General features: G+C 35.1%; 1 protein-coding gene across 1 annotated transcript in view; it reads right to left on the minus strand.

Moving 5' to 3' along the window:
- The window catches only part of LOC116424797 (agrin), a 631,033-nt gene that overhangs the window by 16,258 nt on the left and 591,427 nt on the right, over nucleotides 1-23,348 (minus strand). Inside the window, exons 11-20 of the mRNA XM_031971677.2 lie at nucleotides 21,396-21,525; nucleotides 20,440-20,673; nucleotides 19,310-19,606; nucleotides 18,730-18,879; nucleotides 18,167-18,427; nucleotides 17,510-17,656; nucleotides 15,606-15,842; nucleotides 4,665-4,859; nucleotides 2,721-2,894; nucleotides 822-1,161 (exon numbers count right to left, since the gene is read on the minus strand). Coding sequence (XP_031827537.2) covers nucleotides 822-1,161; nucleotides 2,721-2,894; nucleotides 4,665-4,859; nucleotides 15,606-15,842; nucleotides 17,510-17,656; nucleotides 18,167-18,427; nucleotides 18,730-18,879; nucleotides 19,310-19,606; nucleotides 20,440-20,673; nucleotides 21,396-21,525 — 2,165 coding nt within the window. The remainder of the gene's footprint in view (nucleotides 1-821; nucleotides 1,162-2,720; nucleotides 2,895-4,664; nucleotides 4,860-15,605; nucleotides 15,843-17,509; nucleotides 17,657-18,166; nucleotides 18,428-18,729; nucleotides 18,880-19,309; nucleotides 19,607-20,439; nucleotides 20,674-21,395; nucleotides 21,526-23,348) is intronic.

The following is a 23,348-nucleotide window of genomic DNA, read 5'->3' on the forward strand; positions in this document are numbered from 1 at the left end:
TACGATTACTCTATTATGAATTTATTAATATTATTATGCTGTATTATAATTTCTTTAGTAACTTGGAGGCACTTAATGTAACTGCGATAGTACATATCATGACAAAAATCGAATAAACTTTGTTTTCTATTCTTCACATTTCATGCTTCTATTACAATACTTTCCAACACTTTGACTGCCAAGTAAACGTTCATCAAATCTTCTATGCAGTCGAAACAGTTGTTTTAATAAAGCAGAAACTAAAAACTCTTCGTTTGTTCACAATAATTGCTCTGTTATTTTTCTTATATTTCGTACATCGAACAAAATTCGGTTTGTCCAATATTTTACCAAGAAAATTACTGTTTAAGTTTATCTAAAACATGGTGTCACCGGACTTCGTGGCAGTCAAAGTATTTTCCTCAGTCTTTTGTCATATATGTTTTAATCCCATGGTTAAGTATCCAACCAATTGAAGCAATGAATTCCAAAACACCATAAGCAAATCAATCAACATTTCGAGAAAATCAATCTTTCTTTTCATCTACGTTCATTCATTTGTTATCTATTTTATCGATTGTTGCTTCGAGCATTGGCTACACATACATCTTCATTGCGTGTACATTTTTAATATTACCACCTAAGTCTGAGTAAGTTAAAAACAGTTAAATCAATAACTAATATAATAACGTTAAAAAGTAGATTTGTGCTGTTTTAGAATTGAATTAAAACACAGTTTGCTCAGGACACCTGCGGCACACCCTATATTCGCCGAGATGTGTGACAATGGTTACGTTGGTGCCCCGTGTCCGGGGTCAGTTCAGTTGTTAACAGGTACAGACCCGTCGACGATGGCCAGCGACACGAAATCCCCAGTTCCGTCGCTCTTCTGTTGGTTGTAAAGTATAATCCCATTGTCGGCGTAAGTCTTGAACTCCACCTCGATGCTGAACTTGTGGTAAGCTTTCAGCCGGCTCATCCTTACGTAGCTCTTGCCGTCGAACGATGGCACTTCGTAATCCCTTTTGTTAATCTCCTCGTCGCATAATAGCCCGGTGTAATTCGGCCGGCAGATACAGACGAACGTCGTGCTGGGCAGGTCGATGCAGGTCGATGTCGCGTGACACGGATACGACAGGCAGGCACGGAACTCTTCGGTCGGTGTGACCGGCGCGTAATTAGCTGGAAACAGGGTTAATTAGATTCGTTCACTCCTTCCGAGGATCTGGGAGCAACGTGTGTTCCTGGTACGCAGGAAACGATTCTTTAATCTTTAATTAAAGGTTGGTAATGTAAATCCAGATATCGAGAATGGATGTGACGAGAACACGATTTTTCGTGTTAACAGTGTAGGCTGGATCATTTGAAAATGAACAACACGGTTATAATTATTGTGAAATATTAAAATGGAATAGCCTTATTTTTTACTTTTCATTTTATTGTTATAAATGTTTCTGTCATTTGATTCGATGTGTTTTGGAAAAAATAAGATTTTTAAATAGATTTACAGAGATTTCTACTTTCGAATAAACGTACTTCTTTTCTGAATTGGAACACTTATCCCTGATTTAATATTTTCATTTAGAGGTAGACTTGATCAATTTCATTTGAACAGCTGCATATTTCATCACTTTCTATTATAATTATTCTTAATATCGCGTCATGTAGAAATGTAATTTTAGTACTTCTCGAAGATTCTTAGATTAAAATGCTACATTGATGTGCAGTCAAATTTAGTAATACTGACTTAAGTTCCAAAGTGAAACATCTTGGATTAATCTTGCTGTAAAAGAACGATGTCTAATATAGAACAACTCCTAACATGGAACACTACAATATTTTGGAAAATAAATAATTTAACGTGTCAGTTACCATGGAAGACACTTCATTAGTAATAGAAAATAATCATATTAATAGTTCGACATTAAGTAAGAATTTGTCATTGCATGTGAAGCATTATTGTATTTGGTAGTACATTAAATTTGTTGAACGACGAGTTAAGTAATCAAATTTCTTAATATAGATTAGCCAAAAAGCTTTATTTTCTTCATGATTTATCATTAAGCATGTTTCTTTTTCACTATTGAAAGCAATTTCCTACAAATTTATTTTCTTCTTAAAATAGTTATTATTTTTCTATCGGAATATGTGTGTTCCTAATATGGAACATGTTTCATATTGGGTACACATTCTTTGTTAATGTTACATATTATTATGTTATATTTTTATTTTATGATGACAACTATAAAAATAATAATAATGGAAAAAATATATACAATGGACTGTGTTTATGAAGAATGTAGTAGTTTCGATGTGTTCATATCAATTCATATATGTATACAAGAAAAAAAAGAAAAAATTAACATAATATAAATTCAAGAAAATTCGTTTATTTATCCTTTTTAATTCCATAAATATTCATTTCTCGTGATTAAAATAATTTTTGTTTATAATTTATAGTGTTTCATACTAGGATCCAATTTTTCAGATTTTTCCAGATTTTCACTTTATTTACATTTTTTACCATGATTTGAAGGCATTTAAATTTTTGCATTGTTTCCGATCAGTGTATGAATGTTTATTCATTTTTTCGTATTTTGATGCAGGTTTCATTGAAGAAATATGAATGTCTCTCGTTTCGGCAAGCTTTTCAAATCAGATGTTCCATATTAGGTGATGTTACCCTATACATTACTAAAAACCTCTGTGGAGAAACAGAATACTGATAATTAATTACTCACCAAAACATTCCTGTCTGTCGCTGGTTTCTGCGTAGCCTTCCGAACAAATGCACCCGCCATTGGAGCACTCGCTGTTGGGAATGGTGCAGTCCTTATCGTCGGTGCAGAGATCGCCGAGTAAAGGGGTGACCACGCGGATTGTCGCCGGAGTCGGTCGGTACGCGGCCGCTACACCTGTAAAACCGTATCGTTAACGACAAATCGATGCTCACGAGCCGTTTCCTGTGAGAAGAGTATGTTCTGCGTCCGGAACGGTATCGATCCGATCGGCGACGTCGAGCTGATCCAGAATTAACCGCAAAGCCGATTTAGAGTGCACGATTCAAAGCGACACACGTACGCGCGCATACACAGCCAGTTCGTTATCACGATCCGTCGCTATTTCGAACTATTAATTACGTCACGCCGAGAATGTTATCGCAAACGAATTACGAAGCTGTTATTGGAAGGCAATGCTCCCGATGAACGTCTTCCTCACGTTTATCTGTATAAAGTAGGCTGTTCGATGGAGTAATATGGTGTTTTTGTTTTGTGATACATCCGTCTCTCCATTTACGCGGTAAATCATAACACTATTTACGTGATATGAATTTAGTGGCACCGAAGAAAATTTACTTTTGTTTTCTGAAATGTTATTGTTATTAATTTTTTGTGAAGCTATGTGAAATAATTATGTATATGTAGAACTTATACCAGCTTTTCTTTCCAATAGTCCCCTTTCTTCTCTATCCATAAACTCTATTCACGCGATTTTCATTTGCGTAAAACGAATCTACGTGGAATGCATAATTCGCGTATATGGAGGGACGAGTGTACGCTGTTGGAACAATTCTACTACTACGTTAGTTATGTACGTGCGGGTTTATCCTTTGGTAAGAAATAAATGTTCATTTCTATGTTGTTACACTGAGGGACTATATTTTGTTAGGATCTACACGTTGCGAGAAGGTTAATGTTTCATCAGAAGCGTTATATAAGTTAAGATCATTAGACGAAATACATAGGAATGGTTAAAGTATATAAATTGGGAATGTTAATAAGAAAGTTTGAAAACAATCTTTTCCAATTCGAAATAGATTGGTTAAAGATTGTTACTTTTACAAATTCTGTTGCATTCTGTACACAAGCGATAAGTAATTAGTACTTTACATTCATACTTTGCAATCAATATTCATAAGTTTGTGTTTTTAAATATTCAAGATAAATCGATAAAAAATTATACAACTTTATCTTGTATTCTGATTCATAGTGAACTGGTCAAATTATAATTAAATATTTTTATACACTTTAATCTTATTATCTTATAACCAAAGCTTTTTCCTTCTCTTTCACCACGATTCACTAGTTATTAACTTTAAAATTATATCACACTCTGCTTCAATATCTAAAAAAACGCGTTACAAAATGTTGACTATTTAATGAACATGTATGTTAACAAGTTGACCGCTATGGTGATAACCAATGATTGGAGCTACCAAATTACTTGAAAACAATTACAAAATGAAAGCTGGTTTAATTAAATAATACCATAACTTAATAGCTATGATATGAAATCATTAATAATTAATTCTAATACCATTTATCTTTGTTATAAAAGAATAAGTAACTTTATACAAAACGTTCAAAATTCTTGTGGCGGTCAACGTATTAATAACGAAATGGCTAAATATTCATTTAAAGTGAACCACTTAAGAGATCTACAAGGATCCGTTTAAAATAAAATATATTTTTCCTTTGAACAAGCATCATTATTTTCCTTTAAACAGAATATCATAATTCATCGATCGATCGCAAAATTACATAACGGAGGCGACGGAGATTACGTATTAAAATAAATAAAGAGAACAAGAGGACTTTCATCTTAGGTAAATATCAATATTGAACCACTCTGTCTGTTAAATGTACCGTGAAAACGGGCGGGGTAATTGAAAACAGGGCTTTTACCGTGTTTTAAATTGTCTCTGTCGATCGTGATGGTTTCTTGATGGGCCCGGTGAGTGTAATAATACCGTGGATCTGGTTCTGGTACTAGCAGATGCCTGGTAGATTTTGATAATGGAGAAATGGCGGCTGCTGGCTGGGTGTACTGGACTGCTGTATACCTCTTAACCGGGAAATCGGTGTTCACCATGGGATCGTCTGAAAATTTCACGAAATTCCGACATTCTGCAGCCGTTTGGAGGAAAATTCAACACGCGATGCGGCCGGTCGCTATTGTTCCGGCGAATTTAAAATTATTTAGATATTTCATTATCCCGGCACTCTTTGGATGAACAACGAATAGCAACGCGCGAGCTTTTGTACCTCGGATTGCGTATATTCTATAAACCTTGTTACCGCTTAAAGATTCAACGGAATACAGTGGATTTTAATTCATTGAGAAATTTGACAAATAGCACTGAGTAATGCAGTTTGTTCAAATTTAATTTATATTAGGAGTATTCGTTATGAAGAAACGGTGTACTATTTGGGAATACAGATTCTTCTATCTTTTCCTAGGCATTTGTTTATGTAAGATTCTGGAGATTATGTAAAATTTGATGCTTTATTTTATTATATATAAAATGAAATATTTATTAGATGTTCTTGAAGAATGAATTTTATTTGACAAAAGATGTTCGAGATCTGTAGTTCAATCGTTATTGTATGTATTCGTTTTGTTTCAGACGAAGAATTGTTGTTTTGACAAAAATTAGCTAGGTGGTATTAAACTTTTGGGTTTAAGTGTATAGCTAGAAATATCAGGATCGAAAGTTACAGGAATCAATATTTGATAGTTCGTAAAGCGACGATAAAGTGGTGTATAAACCAATCTGCCAGATTCCTCATTTTCCTGATCTAATTACCTGTTCATCTTATATTACTTCATTTAATAAGATTTACCGAGAAACAGCGATGACAAGATGAGTGTTTCAAATATCTTTAAAAGTTCGGATTTCCCTGAGAGCTGATGAAAAATTAAATATTGTTCAAGAACTGATTTGACTCGATATTTCTCGTTAAAGCCAACTTTATTGATGTAAATTGAATTATTTGTTTTCTTTCCTAACCTAATTTTTAAAAGCAAACTTTCATTTCTCTAAAATATCGTTTATAACAAATAAATAAAAATATATTCGTTCATATGATTAGTAAACGCGTAATAAAGTGTCGTTAACAATTAAGACACTATGTATAAGGTTTTTTTCGTTTTCGTTTTACAGGTAGTTACTAATATTTTAAAACTCATTAATAAATTGCCGAAAAATAAAGAAATCTTCTCAATTTATTTATATCCACTTTTATTTCAGAACAGAACAATTAATAATGAAAATCTCATTTCTTCAAAACTTCACCACGATTTTTAATTTCTATGGCAAAAGGAAATGAAAATTTGGCTAAAGTGTAATTTGTATATTAAATTAGAGACTATCATAAGTATTTCAGAATATTGTCAAATTTTTCCACAATTCGCAATAATAAAACATCAAGACTGCTGATAACAGATTCATATTGCTGGTCACGTTGGTAAAAAGGTATAGTGCCCGGTTAATTTGAGCTCAAAATAATTCAGTAACATTTAATTTTTGTAACATCTGTTTGAGAACTTCATTACGAGTCTGAATAAATATTGCATGAAAAGGGGTTAAAAATGTTATTGTTGACAATTATTAATAAATTCAACAAGTTTATGAATTGTTTAGTATTTCAATATATTTATCAATTTTAAATGTCAAAATCATTAGTTCTGGAGAATGCATAGCAGAAATAGCATACGATCTTTGAAGTATTAATTATAATTCATCTCTAAAACGAAGTTCAAAAAACCAAAGTTATTCTTAGTAAAACCTAATAATTCGACATTTCAGACTTTTAATTAACAAATTTCCAACTCTGTCGAGGCAACGGGACGACAGGAAATCAGAGCTTCATACAATGTCGAGCACAGCCGCGGCGGGAAGGCGGAGGTGCGTCGCAATTTCTCTAAATAATGAGAATCGAAAAGCTAATTCTATCGGAGGCAGTTACGCGGCCCCGGCAACAGGAGTTCGAGACGGCTTGATGGGATTTTAATTACTTTCCAATTGCAGCGTTGCTTCCTATTATTTCACATCGACGACTTCCGCTGCACGCTACTTTTTCCTTTGTTTTCCTGACCCGCTATCCCTCTGTGTATCCACTGAATTTTCCTTTTCTCTCTTTTTCTCGTCGATATTTGCGTATTACTCTCGATATATAATCGACTCGATTATTGACTGTGGGGACAATTGGAAAACGAAACTTTCCTTTTGTGTTTGTTCTCCATTGAAAACTATTGTTCGGTTTGCGCACGTGAAATTGTCCGTCACACGTATGCAATTTTTTCTGGTTTTGTGGAAAGAATATATATTGCGAAAACATTTGATCATTTTTTTTATGATTGATAGGAATAATAAGCTTGATATTTCAGTAGAAAAATTGCGAATGTGATCGTGAGATTTTATATGATGCTTAAAAGCTATTATGAGCGAAATTTCATCTCGTGAAAATGTTGTTTCAACTGGTTTAATAAAAAAGTTTTTACCTAAAAATTGGTGGAATTATAGTTTCATCGAAGTTTTAAGTAAAAGAATGCTCAACTTTGACAACGCTTCCTTTTCTCCGATAGTTTGCTATTCAACCAAATCTATTTTCATTTCCAATTGAAACAATCGTTTTCACTGCAATATGAACATTGCCCAATAATAAAGATATGTTCCAAATATTTATTAAAACAGTAAAATTACGTCCAACGATCAACGAAAACATTAATACCAAAATAATATCCAGAAATCGACCCAACAATAGATAAAAACGTCGCGTCACTTCCTAAAACGAACATTCCTCTAAAACAACGGCTCCGGGGTAGGACGTCCTTGGCAACCTAATAATCCGCTTTTTCTTCGTTTAAACTGTCCAATTCGAAACGACAGTTCCACGTGCGCAAACCCAATATTTTCTGTCCTGGAAACCGGCGAAGACTGAATGGGGATGGGAAGGATGCGAGGGGTAGATCGAGCGAGGGGAATGGATTTAGTCAATTTAAGTGTTCGCCGATTGGCGGAGGAGAGAGCCTGATGGGAAATACGAGTTGGCATTTACGGAGCCGGAGAATTTCTTCCTTGGCCACCGCTCCGACGATTGGCCTTTTCATCGGTGGCTTTATCGACGTTGCCGTTACCGTTCGGCCTGTTCCATTATTTCATCCCCCTTCCTGTTTATTTTACAAAGAATGCTGAAGCGAAGGGACTCGGCACGGGGATTACCGGCCCTGTTTATCTGTCGAATGCGCGGAATTGCAATGACGTTGGCGAGTTCAAACGCGACGACGATGTCGCCGCTGTTTACTGCCCTTTGTATTCTTCCTTCATCCCCCCTTTTGTACGCTTTAATCGACGATCGAGGGCACTTACGGCGAAACGGTGATTGTTTGCATAGACTGAGGAGGACGGATTGTTGATCGGACTTGCGATTGATACTCGTTTGGAAGCTTCTGTGGAATTTTCATGATATTTCGTATTTATTTCACGTGTTATATAATAATGTTCTAAAACGAAATATTGTGAAGTGGGCATTGGTGTTCAAACGTTTCAACAGTTTGATCGTTTTAAATATTTCTTTATATCAATCGGGCTAAAACGTAGTCTAATTCTTAAACAGAAGGCTGAGATTTTTTTATATTAGTGATCAAGTGAGGTATTTAAAATAGTAGCTAAAAGGAAATTTTATGTAACAAAGAGGTAATTTTGAATAATGTTTATGGTAAGGAACATTTATATTCATAAGATATACGTACACTTTTCAACGTTTAAGTGTTTTCAAAATATAAGTAATTTAATTTTCAGTTTGCAATAACTGATGCGAAATATTATTTTATGCTTGAAAATATTGAAATTTACTGCTAGAGAATTATTAAAAGTAAAATAATTGCGAACGTAGTCGCGGAATAAATTGTAAAATGTGAGATTGAGGGTGAGAACTGAAGATGCATAAAATGCTTTTAAATTATATACTCGCAATTTAACTCGCAAAATCAGCGAATATGCTTCATAATACTGTAAAGTCCCAAGTGATACACCCATACTTTTAGCAGCTGCGTATATCATTCAAATTCACCCCATTATATTTTCACGCTACATTAACCGCCCTCTGCCGCAAACAAAATGTAGATCCTTCAATCACAGCCGGTGTATCTTAAACTACGTATAACTAAAATTTCGCGTACTCCCGTTCAACAATTTTGTATTTTGTAATAAAATATTAATGTCTCAATTAGATCTCAAACAAATCTTAAACACAGAACCGAACTGCCTGAAAAATATTTCGACCAAATCAAGTGTTAGTTTATTAATGTAAAAGAAAACCATTTTATTCTACAATATAATAATTTAATATAAATTTCTAATTAGATTACAGGTATTTATAACTTCTTCTGGTATGCTAGCTGTTCTGACATAAAGATTTTAATAAAGTTTAAAAATGTAATTTTACTGCCAACATGTAATAGGGAATTTGCTTTATTTTTAACTAATCAACTTCATAAATTTGTATTTAATTGCATATAAGGTAATCTGATTTCACCATTTAATATTATACTTTAAGTCCATGAAAATTTCCTAATTTCATAACATTTCCCAACTATATTCATAATTTCACCAAAAAAAAGGAAAGATACGAACAATATCAAAGAAATCCCACATTTCTTTGCCAACAGACTCTAAACTGTCGTTGTACATACGGTTTCACGTTATTTTGTCCACATTTTCATTTCAGCGCGAGACGCTACGGAAGAGAAAGCGTCGAAAAAGCGGTCGGGAGATGAGATCGTGGTCTCGTGTAGCGCGCAGCTCGCGTAGGAAGGGGGTTGGCAAGGTGGAAGGTGGTTGGCTCGCAAGCCCGAAGTAATCTGATTTATGTTTGACTCTGTAAGACGAGTCTCGACGAAGAAGAAGAAGAAGTAGAAGAAGAAGAAGAAGCAGAAGAAGAAGAAGAGGAAGAACTTTTTAAGAGATTGACTTCCAGCGACCGGGAGGACCGGACGATGGCAGCTGGAAAGGGGTGCGGTGGCTGTCGAAGGGGCTGAGCAATCGAAAATAAGGGGTGAAAGGTTACGGAACCGACAGGAGATTTTAATAGATTCCAACGTTTCGTTTCGCGAACTTTGTCGTCGGTTGCAGGAATACTTGAGGGAATACTTGCGGGCCGTGGATGCATGCGACAACGTCTTTTCTTTTCTTTCCCCGGCCAAGTTCACTTTATTCGTGGCCTGAACACGAACGAATCTACATCGACAACGCAGTAACAAGCAATCCTTCTGTACTTGCGATTTGTCGGAAAAAAGTTAAAGAAGTGGTGAAACGGGAGTAGATTGTGTCGCTTGAACCGTTTCGGTAACTTTGTTAACGTTACATTGATTTCAATGGGCAGTTGGGCAAATCAGTAGTTACGTGAAATTAAACTCTATTTTTTTGTTGTTTCGATTTTCCTAGATTTATTTTTCTAGATGTTAATTTAGAAATACATTACTTTTATATTAGGTGTTTCGTTCCTATCTTTGTATTATTATAATATATTATAGAAGAAAACAAATTATATTTTTTTTCATGTTTTCCTGAATGAACATTTTAAAAATACTATAAATCAAGATTAAGGTGGAAGGAAGAGTTGATGAAGTTATATAAGATTTTAAACGAAACGATCCAGGTAGACCGTAAGTTTGAAAGCCTTTTTCTTGGAACTACTTTTTTCGTTACTGTGGGCGTGAAATCTCGGGCCACGTTCGATTAATTTGTCTTCAAAATCTTGCTCGTGGTTACCTCATCAGCCAAGGAAGCTTTTCTTAAGCCGAGCTTTCAGCAAGATCGAAGAAAGCTGGATTTTTCCTTAAAATAAATGGCATTGCTCACCCTATCATGTTTTTACCTTTAAAAATTTTGAAGAAAACTTACATAATAGATAGCTGTTTACATGGCTAACACCTTGCACTACAATATCGTATCCGACTTATGACGACGATTTCAAATGAAACTTCACAAATCCTAGTTCATTTTAATATTTTATAAAAATGATTAATTTAATTATAAATCTTAAAGAATTTTTAAAATTTATTTTACCAATAAAAATTTGTTACTTAATTCTTTCAAGTCCAAATTAAATATTATTTTTCTATTATTAATTGTAATGGTTTAGAGTAAACGTAGATGTTGAATAAGTGTGTAACTTTTTTTTCATGAATTGTGAACAATAAAATAGTCTTGTCGGGCGCAGTTATGAAAGAAATTATAGTGCAAAGGGTTAATAAAAATAAATTTGATTATTTGATTTCAAATATAATTTACGGCCATTTTCATGCCCACTATGTAAATGTCTAAAATTAAGAACCTTATAAAATTCACTTATAACTAAAACAAACATATTATAATCAAGCGTTCCATCTTAATACTTCGTAATATTGTAACAATAAAATCAAGAAACTTCCATTAAAAGTAAGCATGTAGATAAATATTGAAGCATTTTTCTCTGAATACATACCTTATTACCTACTTAACGAAGTCTCGTCTCTCATCCAACAATCTTAACTTCTACCAAGAAACATCAAAAACTAACTTCTCCCAAATTCTAATTCTATCAGTTATGTCATATCTGACTCTGAAAATGATTCACAGATTACTATCTTGAAACAAATCTCAATTACAGTTCCCAGTACAACCAAAATATTCCCTTCAGTTCCTACGTATACACCGTCTCCCACAACAAACAAATTTCTCCCCGAATCCCATTAACAACTCATATAGCAATAAATAAACACAGATTCCTGCAGGGTCCATTCGTAATGGTCTAAACGACTTCTCCGTGAACTCTCAAGTGAAACGGGGCCTCGAAACATTCGTTGCGCGCGTCGGTCGTGGATCCGAAAACTTCTGACCAATAAGTTCTCGCTGGGAACTCGGAAAAACTGATTGGGAAAGCCGTGCAACGGAGAAATTCCGTGCCTCTCGTGGTTCGACAGATTTATCGTGGCCCTCGATACCGTTTCACCTCGACGCCGACGGAGCCTATGGCTCCGAGCGAGACGGCGACTGGGGGGAGGGGGGAGGGGTGGATTTATGGCGGACAACGGTATCAAAAAGCAGTCGGTACAAGGTTCGATCGGGAAGTTCGACCGAGCTTTAACTTCTCGCTGGCTAATTTATTTTGACCGAGGGCCGCGCTTAACGGCTGCGCCGGTAAGACACATTCGGTTACCGGGTATTCTTAAAGGTTCACCCGGCGTTAAGTTCGCCGGGCCTCGGCATATCTCACCGGGACCACTTAAGACGAGACTTCGCCTGGTCGTCGACGGTGATTTAGTTAAATCCACCTTCGCCGCTTAGTTTCGCGAGTTAACGTCACCAACTTTCCTGGAATTTACCTACGAGCGAGATACCGCACTCCGGGGATGAAGGAAGTTCCGTGGATCTTCAGGTCGGACTGACTCTTTAAATTCCTATTGTTCGATTCGGTTCATCTCGTTTTGCGGAGGAAAATGGATGTTCATGGATTTACCGTGGGATGAGTGTGCGAGAGTTGGTTTATTTGTAAGATATTCTGCTCTCGGTCATAAGAGTATTTAGAGCTAGGTAGAATTGATTTTTCCAAAATTCTTTGTAGGAACTCTAAGATTGCAGTTATTGAGATTTCGATTGACTTCTGATTCAGTTTGCGTGTTATGCATTCAATTTCTTTAGTACTTTTTCAGAGAAACATCTGGCATCTTTTTAATAATTGGGCAAGAAGAATTCAGGAATGGGACAATTTGACTCATTTGACAGTAATAGTGTTAAAATTGATATGCTTGTAAGAGAAATGGACATTTCAGATGTGTACTACTCGATTTCAATGAAATTAATATACATTATTCTTACGTGTACTGCAAGTATCATACACAAAAATATGAAAATATCTATAAATTCGATGAGCACAATATTTCTGTTATAAATGTATGGATTTTAAATACTTTTGTGTACCAATATAGTTTCAGTGTTGCGTTAGAAAGAATGTACAATAGGAGCTCGTATAACGTGTTCAGAACAATGCTGCTACTGCTGTATAATGCGATCAAAACCTTGCTTCTGGTCTTTTGTAATGTGGTACTCTTGCGATGCGACAAAAAGTTGCTGCTGCCTTTGTGTAATGCGATAAAAATATTGCAATTTTTCTCGTGGAACACAGTAATCTTATGACACAATTAAATAATTGCTATCGTTCTATGCACGTGTACCACTATTAAAAAGTGACTGCTATCCACGCGTAACGCAATAAAAAAATATCTGATGTTCTCTTGCAACGCAGTATCCTTATAACCTGATTAAAAATTCGTACTCTCCTTCTATAATGCCGCACACGTAAAACGTGGGAAAAGATCGCTACTGTCTTCGTATAACGAGATTAAAATATTTTCTAAAGAAGATCGTATGCGTGTATGTTGTCGCGGATGTCGGAGATGCAAACGCAAACCGTTGCTTTCATGTCTCAACCTGATAAAATATGTAAGAGCATTTTACTGCACTTGTCTCTTGTACTATGTCGCAAGGTTGACTCTGCATTTTATCTCGAGTTCTTCTATACGTACGTATAGTAAAGAAACTTTAATATTCCTCTTTTTTGTTTTGAAATAAACTAAACTGTACATTATGGTTCATTGAGGTAAGGACTTTTTAATTCATTTCAATTATTTGTATTTTGTACATATTACGAAATTTGCATAAAATAAAAGGACATCGTCATATTTTAATTATATTGATTAATCTGTACACTAACTAAGCCTTCAATAGTGAGAAACACGTTTAGTGTATCGTACCTACCAAAAGCATCACTTACCATACTATTTGAAGGAACCGTAAAGAAGATTCCAGAAGTTTATTCAAATATTTGTTTTTACGAAAAAAGTTGAAGAAATCAACAATAAATAAAATCTAATATTTAATATAATACTCGTTAAATGAATTAATTTCTACAGTCTTTTAATAATCCCTAAAGAAAAGTGGCTATTTTATAATAATGTATAAAATCGTATTGATATCAATATAATATGAAATAATAAATTACTAATAGAACATGAAAATTTGTTTATTTCTAAATATTATTTTGTAATTACTGATTGAGACTACTTATTTATCCAAGAATTCTCCAATAAAGAAATAAAACATTATAAATCATAAATTAAATACATAAATAAATAAATAAAATTCATTAAAGATTACATCAGATTATGTCGATCGTCCACCAATCATTTGAAGAATAATGCAAATTTAGTTCTACAATAGGAATCAATACTTCATCGATGCAAATATTATTTATAGATGTACTGCTTATAGTGTACTAATCAAGAAATACGTTTACTATCTGCAGCACTTTGAGCTGTCGAAGAAACTTTGTTATTAGTACTCACTTTGCTTTCTTTCTCCTAGGAAAGTTGATCGGATGTCTCCATAAATGAGCTTTTACCGTTAATCACGACGACGAAAACGAAGAAAGCAAGCAAAGTAGCGGGCAAGGGGGTTATAAACATATATTTATACATGTTAGTAGAAACTTGATAAGTTTATTATCACGTAATGGATACAAAGGAACAAGTTGTTAGTTTCGTTAGTCCTAGCCGCGCGATCGTTTCGACGTCTCCTAAGCGACAACAGTTTCTTTAATGTTACGGTATCGTACCATCGATTTCTAAATAACACGTCATCCTAGAGATTCGATCTTTTACGTAAGTACTATCTGCTATTTTAGATTTTATATCATACTTAAACCCTCGAAATCGTTAAGACTCTCACGTTCCAACGACATCTTCTTTTATTTCGTTAGCTGCCTAACGTTAACATTGCTGCGTGTCGTATTCGTTGCTCATCGTCTACAGGAAAATTAGGCCTGAAAGAGGACTAGAAAACAAAAATTACAGTTCCTGAGGAAAGTTCTTGCGTTCTTCATTGTCGATAGATTGTAATGAAGCAACTTTTTGGAATACAACGTTAGTGGCTGTGCCAAGTATTATAAAATCGTTCATTTCAAGTGTCTACTATGCTTATTTGTTTTTAATTAAAATTGTGTTTCGGGAATATTATTCAAATGTGTACCGTACAATTCGATCTGGTTCTTCAATTTAGTTTTTATTTGAACATTTAATTGATTTTGTAATTAACTGATTAACTCGAGCGCAATTGTATTTCAATTGAAATACAAATAAACTCTTGTTGTTTTATGAATTATTCAATTTGAAAACGTTATGATCATAATTACGAAAAAAAAAAATAACACGCAATTCATACAGATACGGGGAACAGCGTGTACGTGATTATGAAAACGCTAGAACTTTTCAGAACTTCATACACGGGTGTATCTGAGGCATCATCTCGTAACCCGAATTTCTCGGTGTGAAGTAATACCAACTCATTATTTGCGCTAAGAGAAACATTACAATGCATCTCAAATTTCTTAAATCAGAATTTTGATTCACTAGTTTCTATGAAATCTCTGTCGCAAAAGGTAACCTACGAAAAATCATGAACGTACAATAGGATTTCGATTGACCAAAAATGATCTATCCAAATATCCATGATCGCAATTACCTGGTAGAAAAATTATATTAGAAATAAAGAAAGCAAAGTAAAACAAACTTTGAATAATTGTTTTCACGAGTTATTATTCTATAATTGGAGTAATGGCTGACTAGGTTGCGAGCTGAACAATCCTAGAGGACACGCGCAATATTTCTGTCGGCATTATGGGATTCCTGTCCGAGAGTTGATTCCAAACGTGAAAATTGCTCCCGTCGGTTTTGCCGGGGGTTAGTGACGCGGTCATATAGTATCATATAAGGAGACCTGTACGGAGTGCGCTCAGTGAACCCACCTTTGCAGTGGCCGAAGGCCTGCGTGACCACGTCTGCCTGGTGGCGACAAGCGTAGAGCCTTAGTTCGCATTCGTTGTCGTATGTCTGTCCATCGCTACCGCAAACCGGGACCGACGGTATGTCCGATGGACAGGACGACGGACAGACACAGTGCGGGCCACCGATCTCCGAGCATTGGCCGCCGGAATAACATTCCAGCTCGTTGCAGGACGTCGGTGTCGGTGGTATCGTGTCCGCTGCAATCAGATACGATCCGTTACGTTGGAATGCTTTGATCGATCGGTTATAATTACACTGTGAAATCTTATTCAATTATACTTATATCGCGTACGAAGTCTGATAATTGCCATTTCCATTTTTTTTTCTTAAAGAAAAGTGAATTGCATGTAATTTGTATCTTTATAACTTGATGTATGGTATAAGAGGTGTTATAATTGCAACGTCAAATTTTATTCAATTATACTTGTATCGTGTAAGAATGTGTTAATCTGTTCGCTACCGACGTCACATACTTGTGACGATCACCATTTTGTGTTTTTCATAGAAAAATGTAAATTACTTTTAACCTGTATTTTTATAACTTGTCAAGTTGACGAGATCTTTCCTTAAATATTATTCGTATTTAGCGAAGACAATAATACTGCATTTTATAAAGTATTGTAACTATGCAGACTAGTATTGCAATAGTTGTTATTAATGAATGTGTTAAATGGAATACGATAAAACCTATTTGCATAGTTGTGGATATATGTGATAAGGGTATTGATATGAATATTGATTTTGAGGACATAGTGTATGAAAAATACGAAGTAGATTATTTTTTGTGTTTAAGGAAAGTGGTGTATTGAAGTTCTGTGAATGAAGAAGTATAAATTATAGATTTATTTTATGTGTGATATGTTAGAAAGTTGTTTCTTTAATTTTATGTGCAATTGTTTTGCAATCATTTAGGGGAGAATTTATATATATATATGTAGATTTTAAATCGTAAGGCCAACTTCCACTGATCAATGCTGGTTTACTCTAATCTGGATAAAATATGTATTTAATTGACAGTGTCGAATTTCATATGTCAATTTTATAAAACCCTTTTTCTAGCTTGTTTTGTATATACGAGAAGCTTTTACTACGAAAAATCAAGCAATTTTTGACTATTATAAACATGACAGTACGTTCGGGAAATGACATGCTATAAGGAATATGCGTATCAATACATTCGATACATCCATTTATTAAAGCAATCAATACTTTTAATTAATATAACCAATCACAATATAAATCCGATTTTTCAAGTTCTGATTTCAATGCTAAATAACGAAATATTCGTTAATATAAATTTCATATCAATTCATTTCAATTAATCTTCGGATAAAATATTTTTTATCTTAAAAGTGTGTAGCATGTTCAAACATGGTAAAACACAGTTATATTTAATATTTCACGTTTGCATGATCTGTTCATTAATGCTAAAAGTACCAAGCAGTTATACTGAGTTTTTAAAATTGCTCTGTAGAAACTCCAAGAGTTCATCTGTCGAGACTTTAATCGATTTACATTTCAGTTTACGTGGCATTGAATCAATTTCTTTAATAATTTCTTAGAGAAATATTTGTTATCTTTTTAATAATTACAAAAGGTAGACATCAAGAATGGGTCATTTTGCCCCATCTGGTAGTTTTAGTGTTAAATGCGTTTATCGATGAAAATGCCAATAGAATTTTTATAGGACATGCGAATATGTCTGAGAGTTTAATTGAAATTCCTGAATCAACTTAGTCCTAGGGTTTGTTCCTAATATTAATTATAGATAGTTGACGAATGCCTTTTATGGATTATAAATATTTTTAAAACAGTAGATATTAATCATCAATAAACACCAATAGGTCACCCTTTCATATGATACCTGAATAGCAACCAGTCGGTGTTAATATCTTGTTGTAGTCGGCACAAATTGTGCACTTTTGACCCTGGATGTCCGTTTTGCAGACACAGCGACCTGTCATTTGTTCGCAGTCTTCTCTCGCAGAGCCGAAGAGCGAGCAGCCGCAAGCTGAAGCATCATACAATAAGATATAGTTCTATATTAAGTACATGCCAATCTTAATGTTATCAATCATCAATATCACAAACAATTTTATTCAATCCGTGATTAAAATGTAAGTAAACAAACACTACAAATATACAAATAATATAAATAAAACAGACGTAAAATTTCTGTAGATAATTATATTTTCTGCATTATCGACTATGAAAAATTAAATTGATCAATTATGAATTATGAATCAGACGAAATTTATAATGGTATAAATATCATTTTTTATTCAAAATTTATCTGGAAATATATGAACAAATATACAGAAACGTAAAGAATTATTTGAAATACAAATTCAGGAATTCAGGAATTCATATCTTTAAAATGAAACCATTATTTTTTTTACTTCAAATATTTGAAATTTTGCAAGTTATGTAGTGTCTTGAGTGACAGTACCTATGTAAAAGTGATTAGAATTTAGAAATGTATGAATGTATATGATAGCTCCAATTGACAAAACGTTCTTACGTATGCATCCCTGATGACCCTCGCTTATCTTGGGCAACCCCCAGTAACCCGGCATGCATCTGTTGCATTTCTCGCCACCCACGCCTGGTTTGCACTCGCATTGCCCGGTCTCTGGATTGCAAGTGTCCGAGACGCTGCCCAACCTGTTGCAGTTGCACAAACTTGGGCAACCTGCACCGTTTGGTCCGCGTGCGGCAGTTTTCCCATCCGGACAACATCCGTGCCAGGAGTCCGAACACTTAACCACTTGAGTTTCTTGAGCTGAGCCCACAATATTCATTTATTTCTCATTACCATGATAAATCGCTTTTCTTTATAAATTATGATCGAATATCTGATCATTAAGATCAGAGCCACGTTTTCTAATTTTTTTGTGTATATTTTTGTTTATATTTTGTAATTTCTGTTAATACTATGCATATCGTTAAAGTACAAACTTATATTTAGAATATAAAATAGACTGATAATACTTTAATACTTTAAAATAATATAATACTTTAATACTTTAAAACAAAACTGATAATACTTTCGGTTTTGAAATGGGTTATTGAAACTGAACTGACCTTTTCTGCAGCATCGAGCGAGTCGTGTGGTTTGATGGCAGTAGCTGTTACTTGGGCAATCTCTTCGTTCTGGTCCATTTCCACAGTCATACTCTTTTCCATCGGCGTCCACAATCGGAGGATCACCGTTACAAGGTTTCACTTCCATACCTGTATTACGGACAAACTTTAGTAAAATATATGTACTGTTTTTCAAAAGTACATTTATGATAATTATGTGTTACTACCTTACTCGAAAATGCAAATAACTAACAATACTTCAAAAAAATGATATCGTTAAGGGTGCTAACGATACCATAGCTAAACAAGAAGAAGAATAAAAAAGTGTATGAAATTAACTATAATTAACAATCAGATAATCAAATGAATTATTTGACAACTAAACACCTAGCAAACTCTTAAAGAGAGTCAGAGGAAGCAAGTCGTTAACAAACACATTAGCAAATCAACCAAACAGCGAAGCAGGGTAGGGACGTGTAACGAAACAATTAAGCCGGTCGGGTGCAAGTTCCCAGCAATCAAACGCAATTAGTCGATGTGCAGGGGAGGTTGGACGCAAGTTTTCGGGTTCTGGTCGAACCTTGGCATAGGTCAAGGGGTCTAGGTCTTAGCTCCTGCTGCCTTTGGCAGGCCTCCATTTTCATGGCGCAGAGGGACGAGTAGGTCCTCAGGTCGTTGCCGCACACCGGGCGCATGTTTTCCGGCGAGATCGAGGCGCAGTCGAACTTGCAGCTGCACCTGGGATAGCTGTCCGGGCCCAGCTCGCAGGTGGCCTCGAAGTCGCACTTGATGTTCTTGCAGTCCCCGCGGCCCTGGGTGCTGGTCACGTCAACTGCAGTGGTGGCGACGCGGACCACCGCAGGCGTCGACATCGTCGCTGTTGGTCAGTGGTTAGGGGGACGGATCGACTAGTTAAAGTTGTTAGCGCAGACTTTGTCGGTTCGTTACGGGACGTTTTTAAGGGGTTTCTGGTTAAGTTTGACACCCGGACGGAGAATGGGGGTTGGAGCTGGTTTGCCGAGTTCTTTCGAGTTAGTTGTGCCTTTGTCATGTTAATAGCTATTGGTTCGTCGAAAAGTCTTCTGGTGGTTTCTTTTTTAACGAAGTTCGACCACTTGACTCAGAATTCGGTCGATGATTGTGTCACGTAGACTATTTAACTTTTTAATCGTTAATTCGGGAGAAATTTCAACAGAGTAATGAATTTGTTGTTGAGTGGTTTATGTAGTGGCTAACTCTATTTTTCATATTTCACAGAAATTTTTAAAATTTCATTTTGTGGTATTAATATTTTGCAAACGAATAGCTCAGTTGTTCATGTTCTTAGCGTGGAATATAACAACGATAAGAAAGTAACAAAAATTGTTATTACGTACAGATCAGACCACGAATTTTTCCAACTCAAGTGGTGAGTATCTAAGTGTCTACAAATCGACTATCATCCATTAACAAGTAGTCAATAAAAGAGTTAAATTTCGTGAAATAGTGTTATCATTATAAAATTAGCTGCCTCATAAAGTGAAACGAATCCATATAACCACCAGTTTACGTGCAACAAACCGAATGCAGTTTAAAGATTCGATGCTTGGAGACTAGCAGACCACCCGCCTTTCCGAAGTTGATGGGAAAATTTAGTTTGAAACGTGGATAATTCGAAGGATTTTGTGTTCAATAAAAAGGTGCGTCCAATAAAAAGGTTGGGAAACGTACTCAATGCTGCTACAGCAAATCGCTCGCCGCAGTCGCCGTAAAATATCACGTGCAAGACCGGCAATTTAGGATCCCTGCCGCATGCCGCCTTCTGCAGCTCGCACTCTGAGGGGTAGGTTTTAGCGTCGCTGCCGCACACGGGTTCTCCTGTGCTCTCCGGGCACTCTTCCGGACAAACGCACACGCCGGCCATGCAGTGAGCGCCGTGTTCGCACTCGACTCGCGCGCAAAGTTCTGAAAAGGATATTTTCTCCTTCTTTTCTTTGCTTTTTAGACATAAGGGTCTTCGAACCCACATCACGAGTTCTCCTCGAGTTTCAAAGCGTACTACGCTCTCCATTGATCTTTATTACGGTAGCAATTTAGTCCCTTTTTAGTTGAAATGAAAATAATTACTGGGAAAACACAGCTTATAAGTGAATTTTAGGATTAATTATATGTTTTTTAAGACTGTGTAATATTTATGTATATAAATATTGGGATAAGAAAATGTGGTATTAGAAATAAGTATTTATATACTGTTTAGTTTTATTTTTAATTCTTTATATCGTTTCTAACCAGTTTTGGATAGGTTTAGTTATAATAAGGCGGAATTTTATAACGACGTTCATATAAAATTACAATAATTCAGAAGATGCAGGTTTGCCTTTTATAGAATTATGAATGTTTGAAATATTACTCGATGTCTGTTATTTTCAACTTTCTTAATTAATTGTGGTGCGAAAGAATTTAAATAGAAAATTTCTATTGAATAAGGAATGAAGATTATAGAATTACTTTAAATTTTTAAGAATGAGAATGAATTAATAAGAAGGCGAAGTGATATCTTATGTTTCTGGATGGATTACTCAGAAGTAAAAAGTTCTCAGATTATGAGGAATCAGTGGCGAACATTAGAAATACGACTTAATGGAGAACGCAGTAAATTTTGTAGTAGTATAATTTAGATAACTTACCGCAATCTCCTATGTAGCTGACATTGATATGGGTCTGTGATTTACATGACGCAGCCTTCAGTGAACATTCGTTGTCATAGGTCTTTCCGTCCGAACCACATACCTTTTCCGCATCAGCGGGTTCTTTTCCCTGTAATGAATATGAAATTAATGAGTTAGTATCATTTTACATATTAATTAACATATTTATGTATATACACCATTTAGTAACCATGGTTAACAATTTTGAATTTAAGGGCTTATATATGCTTTATCATAAATACTATTCAAATGTCGAAGTTAAACCAATTATTATTTATTAAAGTCAAACTATTAATTAAAGTTATTAAAGTTTCTATAGATATCAAATTTAAATAGTAGACGCGTTGTGCTATTAATAGTGTAATACCTGTATTATTGTAAAAAGTTAGTTTACATTATATCAAAACTATATTAAAACCACTTAAACTACACTTTAATTATCAATGTAAAATGTTATTCTACATTTTCAATTCGTACCACATAAAACAATACGACTTTAATTACACTATATATTAACTTATTATCACATGACTTTCTAATCCACAGAACTATTAAAAAGTCCTCATTACGTCAACATACAATTGCTGTACATAATAACATTCCGAAACACTGATCAATAAAATACTTCCACGATCCTGAATAAAACCCAGATCGAATCGATAAAGTTTCCCCGTGCTCCCGAACATACGACGAGATCCTCTTTCATTCGTCCCGATCGGCGAGTATATTCACGCCCGGAGCGGGATCACGAAGGAAAGAAAACAGGAGAAAAACGTGGGTCGGTTTCGCGCGTTTCGCACTTGTTGCGCCGGGGCCGCGCCTTCGTCAGGGCGTCATCCTGACGTACATTCGCGTTGCTGCCGTCAGGGGGGCGGGGGGATGAGCCGGCCACCGTGGGCGAGAAAATAATACGGGCAAAGAGCAAAACTTAATTAGCCCGCCACGATATCCCGGTCTCGGTCGTTTTGTTTGCTTATTACACGCGTTTCACGCACACGTTGCTCGCACCGTTCCGCCCGGGGCGTCACCGACTCTGTTTTCGCACAAGTATTTCATCCCTGTACAGGGTGTTTTCGAAATCGTAGCACAATAATGTGTGAAGAGCGAATGTAAGGTAAATGTACAGATAACTATATAGTTAACCTCTAGCGCTGAAAATTAATTCAAAGATCTAACACTCTTACACGAAGAATTTCGTTTTCACCTATTTTACGCAGATGTGTACACTAATTTTGTTATTAATAATTTTGTATGGAGTGATGCATTTCGAAAGAATCTAGTGTGCGTGATGCACCAGGACTATCTATGTGTATAAGACGTCGTTAGCAATTTTGGAACAAAACATCTGGATGTGCGTGGTAGGTCTTTTCAGCGTAATAATTTTTATTATAAATGTAAATGTAGAATGTAAATATTGATATTTATATTTTTACTTTTTGTCTGGGTATGACGTCAAATCTTGTTGTGTTTATATTAAAATTAAAATGGTACGGTGTGTGCACGTTATGCAATTGTAATGACTGATATATATGGAAGACTGTTTATATTATTGTACTTTTTATGACGTGGAATTCCGTCAACACGCGAGGAAAAATACCCACCAGAAAAGAGACGTTTTTAATTTTCCAGTTGAGAGGTTAATATAAATTATACTATAAATATTTATATTAAATTACTTATATTCATATAACCTTAACTGATTAGTTACCTCACATGTAAAAATAAATCCAAAACATAGAATAAAATGTTCTCATTGGAGACTTCATTCCCAAGATAATTGATTTCGAAAATTGAGAGTAAATCCACATACAAAAATAAGTCAGTAGTATAGAATAATATATGCTTATAGAAGTCTTCATTTCAGAGATCAACTCCAATCGAGTTCGAGTTATTCAACACGCCCGCATTAGAGTTTATAACAAGTGGAAATGG

This window comes from Nomia melanderi, chromosome 5 (genome assembly GCF_051020985.1).
Source record: "Nomia melanderi isolate GNS246 chromosome 5, iyNomMela1, whole genome shotgun sequence".
NCBI classification, from domain to species: Eukaryota; Metazoa; Arthropoda; class Insecta; order Hymenoptera; family Halictidae; genus Nomia; species Nomia melanderi.